Below are 19289 nucleotides of genomic sequence, written 5' to 3'. Positions count from 1 at the left end.
CATATTTTCAATATTTGAGATAAATTGAATGCATTTCATTACAGTCAGGAAATGTTTTCTAACCTCGGAATAATTTTGAAATTTTCCTCTTGCTTTGACACTTTGATCACAACATCTTCCCCTACTCTCCACTCGTAAAAAACTCAGCTCCAGGAAATGCTAGTACAAAAACAACAACAACAAGATTACAGACAAATCCACACTGAGGGGAAATTGCAGTGGGGGATTTACACTAAATATTTTTAAGTGTGGGAAGATTTCCAGGTTTGGTACTCTGACAACAGTCAAAAAAGATGGCTAAGCATGGGTTTCATGAAAGAAGGAGAAGTTGAATGAAAGGAAAAGTTGCATACATTTTCTTTGGCAATTGGCAAAATGATGAAGCGCATTTCCGGGAAAATTGCAGGGGGGTTTCCAAGAAGAGTTAAAATTTGTGTATGTCTGTAAACAGGTTCTGGTGCCTTTTGAAAGGCAAAAATATAAGCAATGCTAAAATACCCTTGGCCGAATGAGCATTGTCTTCTTTATAATTTGCAGTTGGTTAATTGGTATCCCAAGGCAAATACCACACACACACACATACTACATACAGTAGTGTTCAGAATAATAGTAGTGCATGTGATTATAAAGATAATCCAGGTTTTGAGTATATTTCTTATTGTTACATGGGAAAGCAAGGTACCAGTAGATTCAGTAGATTCTCACAAATCCCACAAGAACCAAGCATTCATGATATGCACACTCTTAAGGCTATGAAATTGTGCTATTAGTAAAAAAAAAAAGTAGAAAAGGGGGTGTTCACAATAATAGTAGCATCTGCTGTTGATGCTACAAACTCAAAACTATTATGCTCAAACTGCTTTTTGAGCATCCTGTGAATCACTAAACTAGTATGTAGTTGTATAACCACAGTTTTTCATGATTTCTTCACATCTGCAAGGCCTTAATTTTGTTGGTTTGGAACCAAGATTTGCTTGTTTACTAGTGTGCTTGGGGTCATTGTCTTGTTGAAAACCCATCTCAGGGCATGTCCTCTTCAGCATAAGGCAACATGACCTCTTCAAGTATTTTGATATATCCAAACTGATCCATGAGACCTGGTATGCGATATACTTGTATAGGCCCAACACCATAGTAGGAGAAACATGCCCATATCATGATGCTTTGCACCACCATGCTTCACTGTCTCACTGTGAACTGTGGCTTGAATTCAGAGTTTGGGGGTCGTCTCACAAACTTCTCTGCGGCCCTTGGACCCAAAAGAACAATTTTACTCTCATCCAGTCCACAAAATATTCCTCCATTTCTCTTTAGGGCCAGTTGATGTTGTTCGTTTTGCAAATTGTAACCTCTTCTGCACATGTCTTTTATTTAACAGAGGGACTTTGCGGGGGATTCTGCAAATAAATTAGCTTCACACAGGCATCTTCTAACTGTCACAAGCACTTACAGGTAACTCCAGACTGTCTTTGATCATCCTGGGCTGATCAATGGGTGAGCCTTTGCCATTCCGGTTATCTTCTATCCTTTGATGGATGTTTTCCATTTTCTTCCACGCGTATCTGGTTTTTTGTCCATTGTAAAGCAGTTGGAGATCATTGTAGATGAACAGCCTATAATGTTTTGCACCTGCGTATAAGTTTCCCCTCTCCAATCAACTTTTTAATCAAACTACGCTGTTCTTCTGAACAATGTCTTGAACGTCCATTTCTCTCAGGCTTTCAAAAAAGAAAGGCATATTCAACAGGTGCTGGCTTCATTCTTACATAGGGGACACCTGATTCACACATGTTTGTATCCACAAAATTAACAAACTCACTGATTGAATGCCACACTGCTATTGTGAATACCCCCTTTTCTACTTTCTTTTTTTTTTTACTAATAGCCCAATTTCATAGCCTTAAGAGTATATATAATATATATATATTATATATATATATATATATATATATATATATATAGATATACATATATATATAAGCCTAACTCATCAAAGCAAGAACTCATGCTTGATTTTACTGTGCTGAGTGAATGTGAAACGTGTCACATGTCACATATTTTTAACATCCCAGTTAGCAAGACCAACATCCAAAGTGTTCATGATTGTAAGTCTATCTGTGCACATGTGCTAGTAATTAGTGGTCTCTGATGTATTTAATTGGTAAATATTCCTCTCCCTGAGCGAGTTAGCAGGTGCATTTCCAGAAAACATCTTACTCTGCAATTTTCGTGCATTTCTCAGTGTGTAACAATTTTAGTCCCCAGACCTAGAATATTATTGAAAATCTATGGTGTGATTTTTAACGAGCTGTCCATGCTCGGAAACCAACAAACCTGAGCTGTTTTGTAAGAGGAAGGGTCCAAAATACCTTCAACCAGAATCCAGACTCTCACTGGAAGCTATCGGAAGTGTTTCGAGGCTGTTATTTCTGCAAAAGGAGGATCTACTAAATATTGATGTATTTTTTTCTGTTGGGGTGCCCAAATTTATGCACCTGCCTAATTTTGTTTTAAAGAATTATTGCACACTTTCAGTAAATCCTATAAACTTCATTTTCACTTCTCAATATCACTGTTTGTGTGCTATATGATATATTTAACTGAAATTGCTGATCCAAAGAACCAATGATTTATAAAAGGAAAATCATGGAATCATTCAGGGTGCCCAAAAGTTTTACCTACAATTGTATCACTTAAAAAATGAGTCATCATAACACGACACACACTTTTGTAAACTTTTGGAATGAATCTGTGCCTTAGTTCTTAATGTTAGCAGATACATTTCATTCAAGCGTGCACTGGACATCTCTAAAAAGCTACATCACCACTGTCAGAAACACATGAGTACTTTGTTTTCAGAAGTCTCCCATAGCTGTTTGTTGCGAATGCCGTATACATATATATATGAACACGGCAATGTAAAAAGTCATTTTCGGTGTTTCATCAGATGCCTAAATCTTAAGTGTTAGGATTTCAGTGCAACATGTCCTTTTAAATGCAAACCATTTTCAGTGGGTTACATTTAAAAGGATTTGAAAATTCTAGAAAATGTCCACCTGAAATGCATGCTATCAACAACTGAACAGTCAGTCTTCTTAAGGTTTGAGCACAACAACAGTGTTCAAGTCTAATAACTGAATAATCATAAACTGTGTTTTGGATAATTTATCTTTGATAATTATAACTGCAACTCTGCTTGAGATTTCTGCAATTACTTAGATATTACTTTACAAAAACACTTGACAATCTGCTGTCTATATGCATGCCAAACTGTGTGTGTGTGGGGTGTGTGTATGGGGGGTATGGTATGGGTTGTATGCTTCAACTATAATCAGATATGCCAATAAAAGTTGCTGTAATGTTTTATGAAGGAAGCTGATCACAGCAACAGAAGCTGTTGAAAACCCCTGCTAAGCATCATTAAAAATCTGTTTCCACAGAGGAAACAGCAAAATATTACTTAAATCCACCCAACAACATGTCTGTCAAACAAATGTGGCATGTAGAAACTTACTGACAGAGTTCAATCACAAAACAACCCAAGAGTAACCACCTGGATTCAAGTACAGGTTTAAGATTAGCGGGAGGCTCAGCTGAGTGTCCATATTCATCCTTTAGTTCCAATGGAATGTCAAAAGGTACTCCTACTTGAATATTGGTGTTCACTGGACCCACGATGAACCGTTCAGCACAACCCTCTGAAAGAATATCCACATCCAAGAAGTGTCCAATTAGGCAAGGTAAAATAAACCTGGGAGTGAGAGGCCAGACATTGTGTAAGCTTTTCTACCTCTGATGGTGAATTTAAGTTCAGTGCTTGGAAGCTGAATTTCTCCACAGACTGAGGCATTATTTTCATTCAGTATAGTGTTCAGAGAGAGCGTATACTTCCCCAGGTTAGTCAGATTAGCTGGCAAAATTGAGAAGATTTAAGTTGTTACATACAAAGTTTCAGCAGATACAAATCTAGAACAGTGACCAAGGAAAACAATGGAAAAGTAAAAACATATATACTCATGACTTTGAACCAGTGACCCCATTTCGGGGAACGCTGGGCAATGTGAGAGACAATCTCTTGATCACCCTTAGGACCTGTGCGTGAAAAGAACACAGTCGTAAGCATTAACACCATGGAAATTTAACAACTGGAAACGGGGCAGAAAATTAGCACTGGAATTAGTTATCTTATAATCACGACTTTCATCATAGGGAGTCTGGGGAGTAGGGAGTCATGAGTCATACACACACAAACAAACGTACAATTAAAAGCGTCTGGCAGTGTCTGTCTTTAATACAAATAATCATACCGTGTAAGACAACTTTGAGCTGCACTGCCAGGATTTTTTGTGGTCCTTGTCCGATTTTTGGCATTTTGTGCAACACCTCTCCTTTCTTGTTCAGAATATCGACTTTGAGTGGTCCTTTATATAGGAGACAATACAAATGCAATTTACACACATTAACAAAATACATTGTCAACACATTTCAGTGAGTATTTGCTTATGAAATGGTAGAAGGTACACTACCTAGCGGAGTACCAGCTGGACGTACAGCATCATTTGGCCAGGCATCAACACCTTGCCATTCTACCCTCAGTGTATCTGGAAGCCTGAGAAAAGAAAACTTGACAACTTATTCCTTTCTTCTTAGCCAGTATATACTCTCCAGACAAATTTTCTAACTACTGTAGTGATACTAATTCAAATTTAGGCCAAAATCAAACCCATGTATGTTTGTAGGACTCTGATGTTTACTCACTTGGCAAGGTCACTGTCAATGTTTTGTTTGATAGCATCACCCGTGGCTGTCCTGTCAATCTTGGATATGGGTATGATTTTGTTCTTATCGTAAAGTACTCTAGGTTCCTAGAAAACATTTTTATTGTCAGTCTCAGGAAAAATACAAATAAAGACTTCAATATTACTGGTAAAGCATCAGAGTTGTGTTAAAAATATACAAGAATGGGAAGTGACAAAGCCTATAATTTCCACATTTTCAGAGACCAGAATTTCTTACAATTACTGTACATTCAAATTATTGGCATTAATATCAACAACAAAATATCAAGTGCAGCGTGCTGATGTTACTGGTAGCAAAGTTAAACATCAGATAGTTCATGTTACTTGCACCATTTCACAGTAAAACCTTTAATGCCAGCATCCCAGCAAATACTTTACTGTGAAAGGCATGCTGTCAGTTTTCCTTGCACTGAGTTTAACCTAACAAAACTGAGACTTTAGCAAATTACAAAGTTAAAATTACAAATTTTCAAAGTTTCAGTAAGTACATACCTGAATAAAATTTGGTTGCTGTGAGTTCATGTTTAAATAAACTGTGTTCAGGAGGTAGGGGTATTGAGGATTTGCTGTTTTAAATATTCTAAATGTTCTGTTTAATTTTGTGTGAATCTCTTCCAATAACCACTGTTGAATAGGAGTCCTTTTATTTAATAAACTGATTTGCAAAAACAATATGAAATACTATATGCAAATTATAATGTAACGTAACATATCAATCAAAACATACCCAAATGACATAAAAAGTGCTTATTATCAACTCCACATGTCCATCAAATATTTTAATTTGTGGCAAGTAGCTTTTGAATGTTTGTATTGAACCAAAATTAATATTATTTCAACCTCAAGTGTTCATTTCACAACAAACCTAAAGGTCCCTGACTCACATCATTAATAACTACTGTATTCCATCTATATATTTGTGCTTCATGTACACTAACAATGTTTATCCTTCCTATACAGGAGTGCTCCCAGACAATGAACAATGGCACCACACCATTATACTGCCATCTAGCGCCACTATAGTGGTAGTGTCACCTCATGATGTTTTAGTGGGAGACTTGGTGGGAATTTAATGGCGCGCAAACCCGTTTTTGCAGGAAATTCACATACACAATTTCAGCTCTTTATTTATCCAGTTTACATCCAAGTGACACAAACCATGACAAAACGCAAGCAATTATACAAAGCCAGATGATCAGAGGGCCATCTCTGCATTTTTGTTTTGTCTTGACAGGGACCACAGCCCGTGCCGTCTGGAGAGGAGGCACGCTGGTGCACAGCGTACTGACGTAGGTGTACAGCCAACTCAATCAATGCTGTCTGCTGTGGAATCGATCCGAGCAGAGACTGAGAATGATGCTGCAGCCTCTATGACAGTGAACAGAGATGCTTTCATGAGAAAACAGCAGAAGGGAATTTGAAATTCTTTAGGTACCGAGACCACCTTAAGAGATTTTGGGGCTGGACAGTGGCGTGTTTCCAAGTGTTTCCAACAGCGTTTCTTAGAGGAAAACGTCTCAGCGTGCACTGAATGCTGCTAACATTAAAAACAGAACCACAGATTAATTACAAAGTTCACATAAGTGTGATGTTATGTTATGATGACTCGTTTTAAGTGATAACTGTTCATTTAATGCAGTCACAGGTAAAAGCCAGCCTTTTTCAACTGTGTGAAAACTTAGTGAGTGTGCACATTGCACGAGTGCGGTGCACGCTGCTCCGTACAGAACAGTCTCACTTCAAGACCAATCTGTGGTCAAGACAGACTCTCACAGTAAAATAAAAATAAACCCTACCATGCTCCACTGACAAAAAACCTGAAAGTTCATACACTTGTGATTTCCAAAGTCCGCTCCACAAAAGGAGTACAATGAATGATCACGCGCGATCGCCAGCCGGTATTGCGGAGCTGTTTATAAAGTCCTCTTACGTTAAGTCCTATTATCTCTGAAAATAACATATTCCAATTTTTTCCCAATGTAAAAAAAAATATCCATCTGTGTGTACAGCCTGTACAAAACAGCGTTATAGATACATTCCTCATTCACGCTCACGGCGGGACTAAATACTGTCCAGCAACCACAAACGGCAGCATCACAACACGTTAGAATCCAAAATCCACAGACTCTGAAAAATTAGAGTTTAGGGGGTGAAGTGTGTCGCCTCCTGTCTCTCTGTACAGCCTCTGTCAATCTGAACCTTCACTTTCTAATGAAAGCACAAAAGCTTCATTATCAGATGAAACAGTGTTCGTTTCACTGTCTGTCAGCCATCAGGATGTTTCTGCTTTTCCTAAAATGTACATCACATGCTGAGAAATGCATACAAATGTAGAGTAAAATGCAGAGTAATAACACATTTTCCAGAAATTAACCTGCTGACTCATGGGGGAAAACTGGAGCTTTTGTTTTTCTATTTTTTTATTTTATTTTTTGAAAATATAGAGGGGTATCAAAATCTGAATCACAAGGACAAGGTGAGAATTTCACACTCTGAAGTGAATGCCCCCAGCCTGGTGACATTGTGACTTGGGAAATCAAACTTTTCAAACTGAAAATTATGCAGGGGAAATGTGTAAAAAAGTCTGGAATCTCCCACATTTTAAATTGTCTTTGTAAATCTGTAAATTATTTTCTCTTTCAAATAAGTTTATTGCACATTCGTAACATACGTAACATTTAAATGAGTCAACACCCCCGAGTCACACTAACTGTCAGAATGCTCGTAGCACGGGCCGTGGCGGAGGATTAGCAGCAATCTTCCATTCCAGCTTATTAATTAATCAAAAACCTAGACAGAGCTTTAATTCATTTGAAAGCTTGTCTCTTAGTCTTGTCCATCCAAATTGGAAGTCCCAAAAACCAGTTTTATTTGTTATTATCTATCGTCCACCTGGTCGTTACTGTGAGTTTCTCTGTGAATTTTCAGACCTTTTGTCTGACTTAGTGCTTAGCTCAGATAAGATAATTATAGTGGGCGATTTTAATATCCACACAGATGCTGAGAATGACAGCCTCAACACTGCATTTAATCTATTATTAGACTCTATCGGCTTTGCTCAAAAAGTAAATGAGTCCACCCACCACTTTAATCATATCTTAGATCTTGTTCTGACTTATGGTATGGAAATAGAAGACTTAACAGTATTCCCTGAAACTCCCCTGCTGTCTGATCATTTTTAATAACATTTACATTTACCCTGATGGACTACCTGCAGTGGGGAATAAGTTTCATTACACTAGAAGTCTTTCAGAAAGCGCTGTAACTAGGTTTAAGGATATGATTCCTTCGTTATGTTCTCTAATGTCATATACCAACACAGAGCAGAGTAGCTACCTAACTCTGTAAGGGAGATAGAGTATCTCGTCAATAGTTTACATCCTCTTTGAAGACAACTTTGGATGCTGTAGCTCCTCTGAAAAAGAGAGCTTTAAATCAGAAGTGTCTGACTCCGTGGTATAACTCACAAACTCGTAGCTTAAAGCAGATAACCCGTAAGTTGGAGAGGGAAATGGTCGTCTCACTAATTTAGAAGATCTTCACTTAGCCTGAAAAAGAGTTTGTTGCTCTCTATAAAAAGCCTCCGTAAAGCTAGGACATCTTTCTACTCATCACTAATTGAAGAAAATAAGAATAACCTCAGGTTTCTTTCAGCACTGTAGATAAGCTGACAAAGAGTCAGAGCTCTATTGAGCTGAGTATTCCATTAACTTTAACTAGTAATGACTTCATGACTTTCTTTGCTAACAAAATTTTGACTATTAGAGAAAAAATTACTCATAACCATCCCAAAGATGTATCGTTATCTTTGGCTGCTTTCAGGTGAGGCCGGTATTTGGTTTAGACTCTTTCTCTCCGGTGGTTCTGTCTGAGTTATTTCATTGGTTGCTTCGTCCAAACCATCGGCATGTTTATTGGACCCCATGTCCTGCCAGGCTGCTCAAGGAAGTCCTACCATTATTTAATGCTTCAATCTTAAATATGATCAATCTATCTTTGTTAGTTGGTTATGTACCACAGGCCTTTAAGGTGGCAGTAATTAAACCATTACTTAAAAAGCCATCACTTGACCCAGCTATCTTAGCTAATTATAGGCCAATTTCCAACCTTCCTTTCTCTCAAAGATTCTTGAGAGGGTAGTTGTAAAACAGCTAACTGATCACCTGCAGAGGAATGGTCTATTTGAAGAGTTTCAGTCAGGTTTTAGAATTCATCATAGTACAGAAACAGCATTAGTGAAGGTACAAATGATCTTCTTATGGCTTCGGACAGTGGACTTATCTCTGTGCTTGTTCTGTTGGACCTCAGTGCTGCTTTTGATACTGTTGACCATAAAATTTTATTACAGAGATTAGAGCATGTCATAGGTATTAAGGCACTGCGCTGCGGTGGTTTGAATCATATTTGTCTAATAGATTACAGTTTGTTCATGTAAATGGGGAAATCTTCTTCACGGACTAAAGTTAATTATGGAGTTCCACAAGGTTCTGTGCTAGGACCAATTTTATTCACTTTATACATGCTTCCCTTAGGCAGATATTATTAGACGGTATTGCTTAAATTTCATTGTTACGCAGATGATACCCAGCTTTATCTATCCATGAAGCCAGAGGATACACACAATTAGCTAAACTGCAGGATTGTCTTACAGACAAAGACATGGATGACCTCTAATTTCCTGCTTTTGAACTCAGATAAAACTGAAGTTATTGTACTTGGCCCCACAAATCTTAGAAGCATGGTGTCTAACCAGATCGTTACTCTGGTTGGCATTTCCCTGATCTCTAGTAATACTGTGAGAAATCTGGAGTCATTTTTGATCAGGATATGTCATTCAAAGCGCATATTAAACAAATATGTAGGACTGCCTTTTTGCATTTACGCAATATCTCTAAAATCAGAAAGGTCTTGTCTCAGAGTGATGCTGAAAAAACTAATTCATGCATTTATTTCCTCTAGGCTGGACTATGTAATTCATTATTATCAGGTTGTCCTAAAAGTTCCCCTAAAAAGCCTTCAGTTTGGTTCAGAATGCTGCAGCTAGAGTACTGACGGGGAGTAGCAGGAGAGAGCATATCTCACCCGTGTTGGCCTCTCTTCATTGGCTTCCTGTTAATTCTAGAATAGAATTTAAAATTCTTCTTCTTACTTATAAGGTTTTGAATAATCAGGTCCCATCTTATCTTAGGGACCTCATAGTACCATATTACCCCATTAGAGCGCTTCGCTCTCAGACTGCGGGCTTACCTTGTAGTTCCTAGGGTTTGTAAGAGTAGAATGGGAGGCAGAGCCTTCAGCTTTCAGGCTCCTCTCCTGTGGAACCAGCTCCCAATTCAGATCAGGGAGACAGATACCCTCTCTACTTTTAAGATTAGGCTTAAAACTTTCCTTTCGCTAAGGCTTATAGTTAGGGCTGGATCGGGCGACCCTGGACCATCCCTTGGTTACGCTGCTTTAGACGTAGATTGTGGGGGGTTCCCATGATGCACTGTTTCTTTCTCTTTTTGCTCCGTATGCCATCACTCTGCATTTAATCATTAGTGATCGATCTCTGCCTCCCTTCACGGCATGTCTTTTTCCTGGTTTTTTCCCTCAGCCCCAACCAGTCTCAGCAGAAGACTGCCCCCTCCCTGAGCCTGGTTCTGCTGGAGGTTTCTTCCTGTTAAAAGGGAGTTTTTCCTTCCCACTGTTGCCAAGTGCTTGGCTCACAGGGGGGTCGTTTTGACCGTTGGGTTTTTTATAATTATTGTATGGCCTTGCCTTACAATATGGAGCGCCTTGGGGCAACTGTTTGTTGTGATTTGGCGCTATATAAGAAAAAAGTTGATTGATTGATTGATTGATACAGTGTGTCAATGAAACAAACATTTCATATTAATTTAACTAATCAACAATTCAGCACAGAATCAGACCAGAAACAGTACAAATATTCTCATTTTTGTCTACTTAGGGCTTCAGGACACAAGGTCGGACAGGACCCTCAGTGGAAGCGTTGCGCGCCGCTTCGGTGATAGTTCCCAACAGTATACTAAACATTTCTGGGGAGATCCCTGCGATATCTCTATGTATGCATATAAGTCTGACCATGTTGGATGAATGTCGATGTTTTCCTTAACTAAATTTGCATGTCTCTTTGTATCTCATGTCAACCAATTCTTAACAAACATGGTTTTGGTCGTGGTATAACTGTGTAAGAATAAGTACCCCTCTTTGTACATCCCACCTTCAAACAGCTTCGTATGACTATCCATGAAAAATGTACTTAAGCTCAAAATTTTCTATAGGAACACAAACTTCCTACTGGCACGTACTAGTGTGTGTATATATATATATATATATATATATATATATATATATATATATAAATATATATATATATATAACACACACACACACACACTGAGGAAAATTAGTATTGAAACACCCTGCGATTTACAAGTTCTCCCACTTAGAATCATGGAGGAGTCTGAAATTTTCATATTAGGTGCATGTCCACTGTGAGAGACATAATCTAAAAAAAAAAAAAAATCCAGAAATCACAAGTATATGATTTTTTAAAATTTGTATGTTACTGCTGCAACTAAGTATTTGAACACCTGTGAAAATCAATGTTAATATTGCAATTACAGAGGTCAAACCTTTCCTGTAGTTTTTCACTAGGTTGCACACACTGCAGCAGGGATTTTGGTCCACTCCTCCATACAGATCTTCTACAAATCTTTCAGGTTTGGAGTTTCAGCTCCCTCCAAGATTTTCTATTGAGTTCAGGTCTGGAGACGGGACAGGCCACTCCAGGACCTTGAAATGCTTCTTACGAAGCCCCTCCTTAGTTGCTCTGGCTGGTGTTTGGGTCATTGTCATGCTGGAAGAACCAGCCTGACCCATCTTCAATGCTGTTACTGAGGGAAGGAGGTGTTTGCCAAAATCTCGCAATACATGACCCATCAATCCTCTCTTCAATACGGTGCAGTCGTCCTGTCCCCTTTGCAGAAGAGCACCCCCAGAGTATGATGTTTCCACCCCATGCTTCACGGTTGGGATGGTTTTCTTGGGGTTGTTCTCATCCTCTAAACATGGTAAGTGGAGTTGATTCCAAAAAAGCTCTATTGTGGTCTCATCTGACCACATGACCTTCTCCCATGCCTCATCTGGATCATCCAGATGGTCACTGGTGAACTTCAAACGGGTCTGAACATGTGCTGGCTTGAGCAGGGGGACCTTGCTGCCCTGCAGGATTTTAAACCATGATAGCATCATGTGTTACTAATGTAATATTTGTGACTATGGTCCCAGCTCTCTTCAGGTCATTGACCAGGTCCTCCTGTGTAGTTCTGAGCTTTCTCAGAATCATCCTTACCCCACAAAGTGAGATCTTGCATGGAATCCCAGACCGAGGGAGACTGACAGTCATCTTGTGTTTCTTCCACTTTCTAATAAATAATCATAACAGTTGTTGTCTTCTACCAAGCTGCTTGCCTGTTGTCCTGTAGTCCATCCCAGCCTTGTGCAAGTCTACAGTTTTGTCCCTAGTGTCCTTAGACAGCTCTTTAGTCTTGGCTATGGTAGACAGGTTGGAGTGTGATTGATTGAGTGTGTGAACAGGTGTCTTTTATACAGGTAACAAGTTCAAACAGGTGCAATTAATACAGGTAAAGAGTGCAGAATAAGAGGGCTTCTTAAAGAAAAATTAACAGATCTGTGTGAGCCAGAATTCTTGCTGGTTGGTAGGTGTTCAAATACTTACTTGCAGCAGCAACGTACAAATAAATTATTAAAAAATCATACATTGTGATTTCCGGATTTTTTATTTTTTTTTAGATTATGTCTCTCACAGTGGACATGCACCTAAGATGAAAATTTCAGACCCCTCCATGATTTCTAAGTAGGAGTACTTGCAAAATCGCAGGGTGATCAAATACTTATTTTCCTCACTTTATATACAGTGAGGAAATAAGTATTTGAACACCCTCGATTTTGCAGTTAGGAAAATAAGTATTTGATCACCCTGCGATTTTGCAAGTTTTCCCACTTAGAAATCATGGAGGGGTCTGAAATTTTCATCTTAGGTGCATGTCCACCGTGAGAGACATAATCCAAAAAAAAAAAAAAAAATCCGGAAATCACAATGTAAGATTTTTTTAATAATTTATTTGCATGTCACTGCTGCAAATAAGTAATTCAACACCTGCCATTCAGCAAAAATTCTGGCCCTCAAAGATCTGTTAGTCCGCCTCTAAAAAGTCCACCTCCACTCCACATATTATTCCAAATTAGAAGCACCTATTTGAGGTCTTTAGCTGCATAAAGACACCTGTCCACCCCACACAATCAGTAACACTCCAACTACTAACATGGCTAAGACCAAAGAGCTGTCTACAGACACCAGAGACAACATTGTAGACCTCCACAAGGCGGAAAGGGCTACAGGGCAACTGCCAAGCAGCTTGGTGAAAAAAGATCAACTGTTGGAGCAATTACTAGAAAATGGAAGAAGCTAAACATGACTGTCAATCTCCCTTGGACTGGGGCTCCATGCAAGATCCCACCTCGTGGCGTATCAATGATCCTAAGAAAGGTGAGGAATCAGCCCAGAACTGCACCAGAGGAGCTGGTCAATGACCTGAAGAGAGCTGGCACCACTGTTTCCAAGGTTACTGTGGGTAATACACTAAGACGTCATGGGTTAAAATTATGCATGGCACGGAAGGTTCCCCTGCTTAAATCAGCACACGTCCAGGCCCGTCTTAAGTTTGCCCATGACCATTTGGATGATCCAGAGGAGTCATGGGAGAAAGTTATGTGGTCAGATGAGACCAAAATAGAACTTTTTGGTCTTAATTCCACTCTCCGTGTTTGGAGGAAGAAGAATGCTGAGTACCATTCCAAAAACACCGTCCCTACTGTGAAGCATGGGGGTGGAAGCATCATGCTTGGGGGTGTTTTTCTACACATGGGACAGGACGACTGCACTGTATTAAGGAGAGGATGACTGGGGCCATGTTTTGCGAGATTTTGGGGGAACAACCTCTTTCCCTCAGTTAGAGCATTGAAGTCGGGTCGTGGATGGGTCTTCCAACATGACAATGACCCAAAGCACACAGCCAGGATAACCATGGAGTGGCTCCGTAAGAAGCATATCAAGGTTCTGGAGTGGTCGAGCCAGTCTCCAGACCTAAACCCAATAGAAAATCTTTGGAGGGAGCTCAAACTCCGTGTTTCTCAGTGACAGCTCAGTAACCTGGCTGATCTAGAGATGATCTGTGTGGAGGAATGGGCCAAAATCCCTGCTGCAGTGTGTGCAAACCTGGTGAGAAACTACAGGAAACGTTTGACCTCTATAATTGCAACAAAGGCTACTGTACCAAATATTAACATTGGTTTTCACAGGTGTTGAAATATTTATTTGCAGCAGTAACATGCAAATAAACTATTAAAAAAATCATACATTGTGATTTCCAGATTTTTTTTTTTTTTTTAGATTATGTCTCTCACAGTGGACATGCACCTAAGATGAAAATTTCAGACCCCTCCATCATTTCTAAGTGGGAGAACTTGCAAAATCGCAGGGTGTTCAAATACTTATTTTCCTCACTGTATATATATATATATATATAATACATACATAAATGGTAAATGGACTGCATTCATATAGTGCTTTTCCATCTGCATCAGACGCTCAAAGCGCTTTACAATTATGCCTCACATTCATCATGCAAGGCACTCACTACACACTGGAAGCAACTTGGGGATTAAGGACCTTGCCCAAGTCAAACTCAGTGATTTTCCGGTAAGGCTGGTATTTGAACCGAGGATCTTCTGGTCTCAAGCCCAGCGATTTAACAACTAGACCATTACCTCCCCTAAATCTCTGGATCCTCTGGTCTCAAGCCCAATGCTTAACCACTAGACCATCACCTCCCATACATACATACATACATACATACATAATATATATATAATACATATATATATATATATATATATAATACATACATAAATGGTAAATGGACTGCATTCATATAGTGCTTTCCATCTGCATCAGACGCTCAAAGCGCTTTACAATTATGCCTCACATTCATCATGCAAGGCACTCACTACACACTGGAAGCAACTTGGGGATTAAGGACCTTGCCCAAGTCAAACTCAGTGATTTTCCGGTAAGGCTGGTATTTGAACGAGGATCTTCTGGTCTCAAGCCCAGCGCTTTAACAACTAGACCATTACCTCCCCTAAATCTCTGGATCCTCTGGTCTCAAGCCCAATGCTTAACCACTAGACCATCACCTCCCATACATACATACATACATACATACATACATAATATATATATATATATATATATATATATATATATATATATATAAACCTGTTTTTAATACAGATGGCAAGTTTAAAAAGTACTTAATTGATCGCAAATGCCAGGAGCTGAGCCAATCAAAAGTCTGCTTCACTGTTTTAATTGTGGTGCCTTCGTCAGACATAGTAGCAGTGAACATACAGTACAGTGGGGTAAAAAGTATTTAGTCAGTCCCTGATTGTGCAAGTTCTCCTACTTAGAAAGATGTGAGAGGTCTATAATTTTCATCATAGGTACACTTCAACTGTGAGAGACAAAATGAGGAAAAAAATCCAGGAAATCACATTGTAGGATTTGTAAAGAATTTATTTGTAAATTATGGTGTAAAATAAGTATTTGGTCAATAACAAAAGTTCAACTCAATACTTTGTAACATAATCTTTGTTGGCAATGACAGGGGTCAAACATTTCCTGTAAGTCTTCACCAGGTTTGCACACACTGTAGCTGGTATGTTGTGTGGGCCGCTGAAGAGGAGGTACTGCTGGCCCACCACCACCAGAGGGCGCCCTGCCTGGAGTGCGGGCTCCAGGCACCAGAGGGCGCTGCCGCATCATGGGAGTAGCCTGGGTGACAGCTGTCGCCCATCACCAGACACAGCTGTTCTACTCAGCACCGAGGTATATCAGGAGGACGGCGTCTCCACCTCAGTGCCGAGATATCGCCTAAGACCAAGGTAGTATTCTCTGCAGTTATACATTGCATCATCAGCTAAGACTGTTAAAACCTTTTTCAGGACTGGTGACTACTGAAAACCTCATTCTTTGGATAAGTACTCACCTTCCTGCTATACTTTGCCAAGAGGTGGAGGCGGCTTCTCCCCTCTCTGTTACTGGGTGCGTTTCATCCACTCCTGTGTGTTGTTGCTCTCTCCTGCCAGCAGTACCGGATCCGACGAGCGGAGGCAGTGGCCACCTGGGAATTCGGGACTTGGCGGTTCCAGTATTTCCAGGGTTCGGTGGCAGAGGAGATCTGGGTGGTTTCCGGTTCGACTGAGACAGACGTCTCCTACCTTCGAGCCTGCCCACACGACACCAGCGGATTCGACCCCAAATTGTGTTTGTTGTATTACTCGTGCTTGTTTCAGTAGTAAATCTTGTTATTTACTCTCTCCATTGTCCGTTCATTGCGCCCCCTGTTGTGGGTCCGTGTTCCTACACTTTCACAACATGGTATTTTGGTCCATTCCTCCATGCAGGTCTCCTCTAGAGCAGTGATGTTCTGGAGCTGTCGCTGGGCAACATGGACTTTCAACTCCCTAAACAAATTTTGTATGGGGTTGAGGTCTGGTGAATGGCTAGGCCACTCCAGGACCTTGAAATATTTTTTTTACGGAGCCACTCCTTCGTTGCCCGAGCGGTATGTTTGGGATCATTGTCCATGCTGGAAGACCCAGCCACGTTGCATCTTCAATGCTCTCACTGATGGAAGGAGGTTTTGGCTTAAAATCTCATGATACATGGCCTCGTTCATTCTTCCCTTAACACGGATCAGTCACCCTGTCCCCTTTGCAGAAAAACAGCCCCAAAGCATGATGTTTCCACCCCCATGCTTCACAGTAGATATGTGTTCTCGGAATGCAACTCAGCATTGTTCTTCCTCCAAACACGACGAGTTGAGTTTTTGCCAAAATGTTCTATTTTGGTTTCATCTGACCACATGATATTCTTCCAATCCTCTTCTGGATCATCCATATGCTCTCTGGCAAACTTCAGATGGGCCTGGACATGTACTGGCCTAAGCAGGGGGACACACCTGGCACTGCAGGATTTGAGTCCCTCGCTGCGTAGTGTGTAGCCTTTGTTACTTTGGTCCCACCTCTCTGCAGGTCATTCATCAGGTCCCTCCGTGTAGTTCTGGGATTTTTGTTCACCGTTCTCATGATCATTTTAACCCCACAGGATGAGATCTTGCGTGGAGCCCCAGATTGAGGGAGATTATCAATGGTCTTGTATGTCTTCCATTTTCTTACAATTGTTCCCACAGTTGATTTATTCACACCAACCTGCTTGACTATTGTAGATTAATTCTTCTCAGACTGGTGCACATCTACAATGTTCTTCCTGGTGTCCTTTGACAGCTCTTTGGTCATGGCCATGGTTGAGTTTGGAGTCTGACTGTTTGAGGCTGTGGATAGGTGTCTTTTATACAGATAACGAGTTCCAACAGATGCCATTAATACAGGTAACAGGTGGAGGACAGAAGAGCTTCTTAAAGAAGACATTACAGGTCTGTGAGAGCCAGAAATATTGCTTGTTTGTGTTTGCCCAAATACTTATTTTCCACCATAATTTACAAATAAATTCTTTAAAAATCTTACAATGTGATTTCCTGGATTTTTTTTTCTCATTTTGTCTCTCACAGTTGAAGTGTAACTATGTTGAAATTACAGACCTCTCTCATCTTTCTAAGTCGGAGAACATGCACAATCAGGGACTAAATACTTTTTTCCCCCACTGTCGATTGATAACAGCTGAAGTGTGTGACCTGCTAACTGCTAACCACCTATCTATTCTCTTATGCACGATTCATAATCTTACGGTATGACAGAAGAGAAAGAAAGCCAATTTCTTCTTTCCCCACTGTTGAATCTGCATGTCAAAATGTGACAAATGAGAATCCAAATTTCCAGTCGATCCTATTCACTGCTGCACTGCCTTTTTTAAATGTGGTATTTTGTCAGCAATTAAAGAAAACTATGATGTTTCATTGAACACCATTCCTTCCATGTGATGTTCAACCACACAACATTCACCCTTGTAACATCCACATCTTAAGAACCTGGGACCAGAAAAAGTATGTTTGTGAAGCAGGGATACAAAACACCACCAAGGCAAGCAGAGTGAAGGAATCGATTCCAGACTCTATGACATTAAAAGCCTTAATTAAATGGGCTTCAAATAAAGGCTTTGGGAAGGTGCATAAAAATTAAAGTAGACCTGCATTGAAATAAATGCAGTCAGATCTTTGGACCAAAAAATGACTTATACAAGGTCTGTGAGAAAAATATCCAACCTTTTAATTTTTTTCAAAAACTATATGGATTTGAATCATGTGCACTTGCATCAGACAAGCTTGAACCTTCGTGCGCATTCGTGAGTTTTTTCACGCCTGTCGGTTGCGTCATTCGCCTGTGGGCAGGCTGTGAGTGAGCACTGATCCACCCCCCTCGTCTGATTTTTATTGTCAGGGAAATGGCTGAGAGGCTGCCACTTTGCTCCATGAAATTTTTTTCAGAAACTGTTAGCGACAGCCAGTTGGAAACCATTCGAAAGATTCAGATGGATTTTGGTGGAGATTTTGTAGGCGTCACATGGATTAAGGAGTGTTAAAACCTTTTTAAAGATGGCCCACAGCGGCGGAGGGCGCGCGGCGCACCGAGCGGCCATCGACAGGCTGGAACGACCAGATCATTTCTAAACTGAACGCTGTGTTGATCCAGGACATCGTGTGACTACCACAGAAATGGCAAGAGAGCTGGACACTTTTGCAGCACATTCCACTGTTACAGGAGATTTTGTAATGAAAGACATGCCGACGCGCTCAACAAAAAAAAACGCTCAACAAAAAAACACCTCCGTGTTGGAAACCATTCGTAAGATTCAGACGGCTTTCGGTGGCTTTTCAGTCGAGTAAGTATCCGAGAAATTGTTTAACAGCTGGGCATGTTCCAACTTGTCCTGTGAGACTTCCAACACGGAGGTGTCGTTTGTCCCACGCCATGAGCGGCTGCGTCGCGACACGCAAATCCGTCCGCACGTCTTTCATTACAAAATCTCCTTAACAGTGGAATGTGACGATAAAGTGCCGATACCGACCTCTTCTGAAACTTCTCTGCTAGTCACACGACGTCCTGCATCAAGAGAGCAATCATTTGGAAGTGATCTGCTCGTTCCAGCCTGTCGATGGCCGCTCAGGGCGCGGTGCGCCCTCCGCCGTGTGGGCCGTTTTTAATCCAGTTTTAATGGTCCTTAATCCATGTGATACCGATAGAATCTTCACCGAAAGCCATCTGAATTTTCCAAATGGTTTCCATCTGGCTGTCTGGCAGAGTTTCTGAAAAAATTTCATGGAACAAAGCGGCAGTCGCTCCGTCATTCCTAAACAATAAAAATACGACGAGGGGGGTGGACCA

At 40.4% G+C, this 19289-nt stretch overlaps 1 protein-coding gene across 1 annotated transcript in view; it reads right to left on the bottom strand.

The window, feature by feature from the left end:
- The window catches only part of smchd1 (structural maintenance of chromosomes flexible hinge domain containing 1), a 130935-nt gene that overhangs the window by 48280 nt on the left and 63366 nt on the right, over positions 1-19289 (bottom strand). The window contains 6 exon segments of the mRNA XM_034165707.1: positions 3519-3698; positions 3791-3910; positions 4015-4092; positions 4308-4421; positions 4527-4609; positions 4759-4865. Coding sequence (XP_034021598.1) covers positions 3519-3698; positions 3791-3910; positions 4015-4092; positions 4308-4421; positions 4527-4609; positions 4759-4865 — 682 coding nt within the window.

The sequence above is a fragment of the Thalassophryne amazonica genome, chromosome 1 (genome assembly GCF_902500255.1).
Source record: "Thalassophryne amazonica chromosome 1, fThaAma1.1, whole genome shotgun sequence".
In the NCBI taxonomy this organism is placed as follows: domain Eukaryota; kingdom Metazoa; phylum Chordata; class Actinopteri; order Batrachoidiformes; family Batrachoididae; genus Thalassophryne; species Thalassophryne amazonica.
Note: the sequence above shows the minus strand (reverse complement) of the source record. Positions and strands in the feature narration are given on the sequence as shown.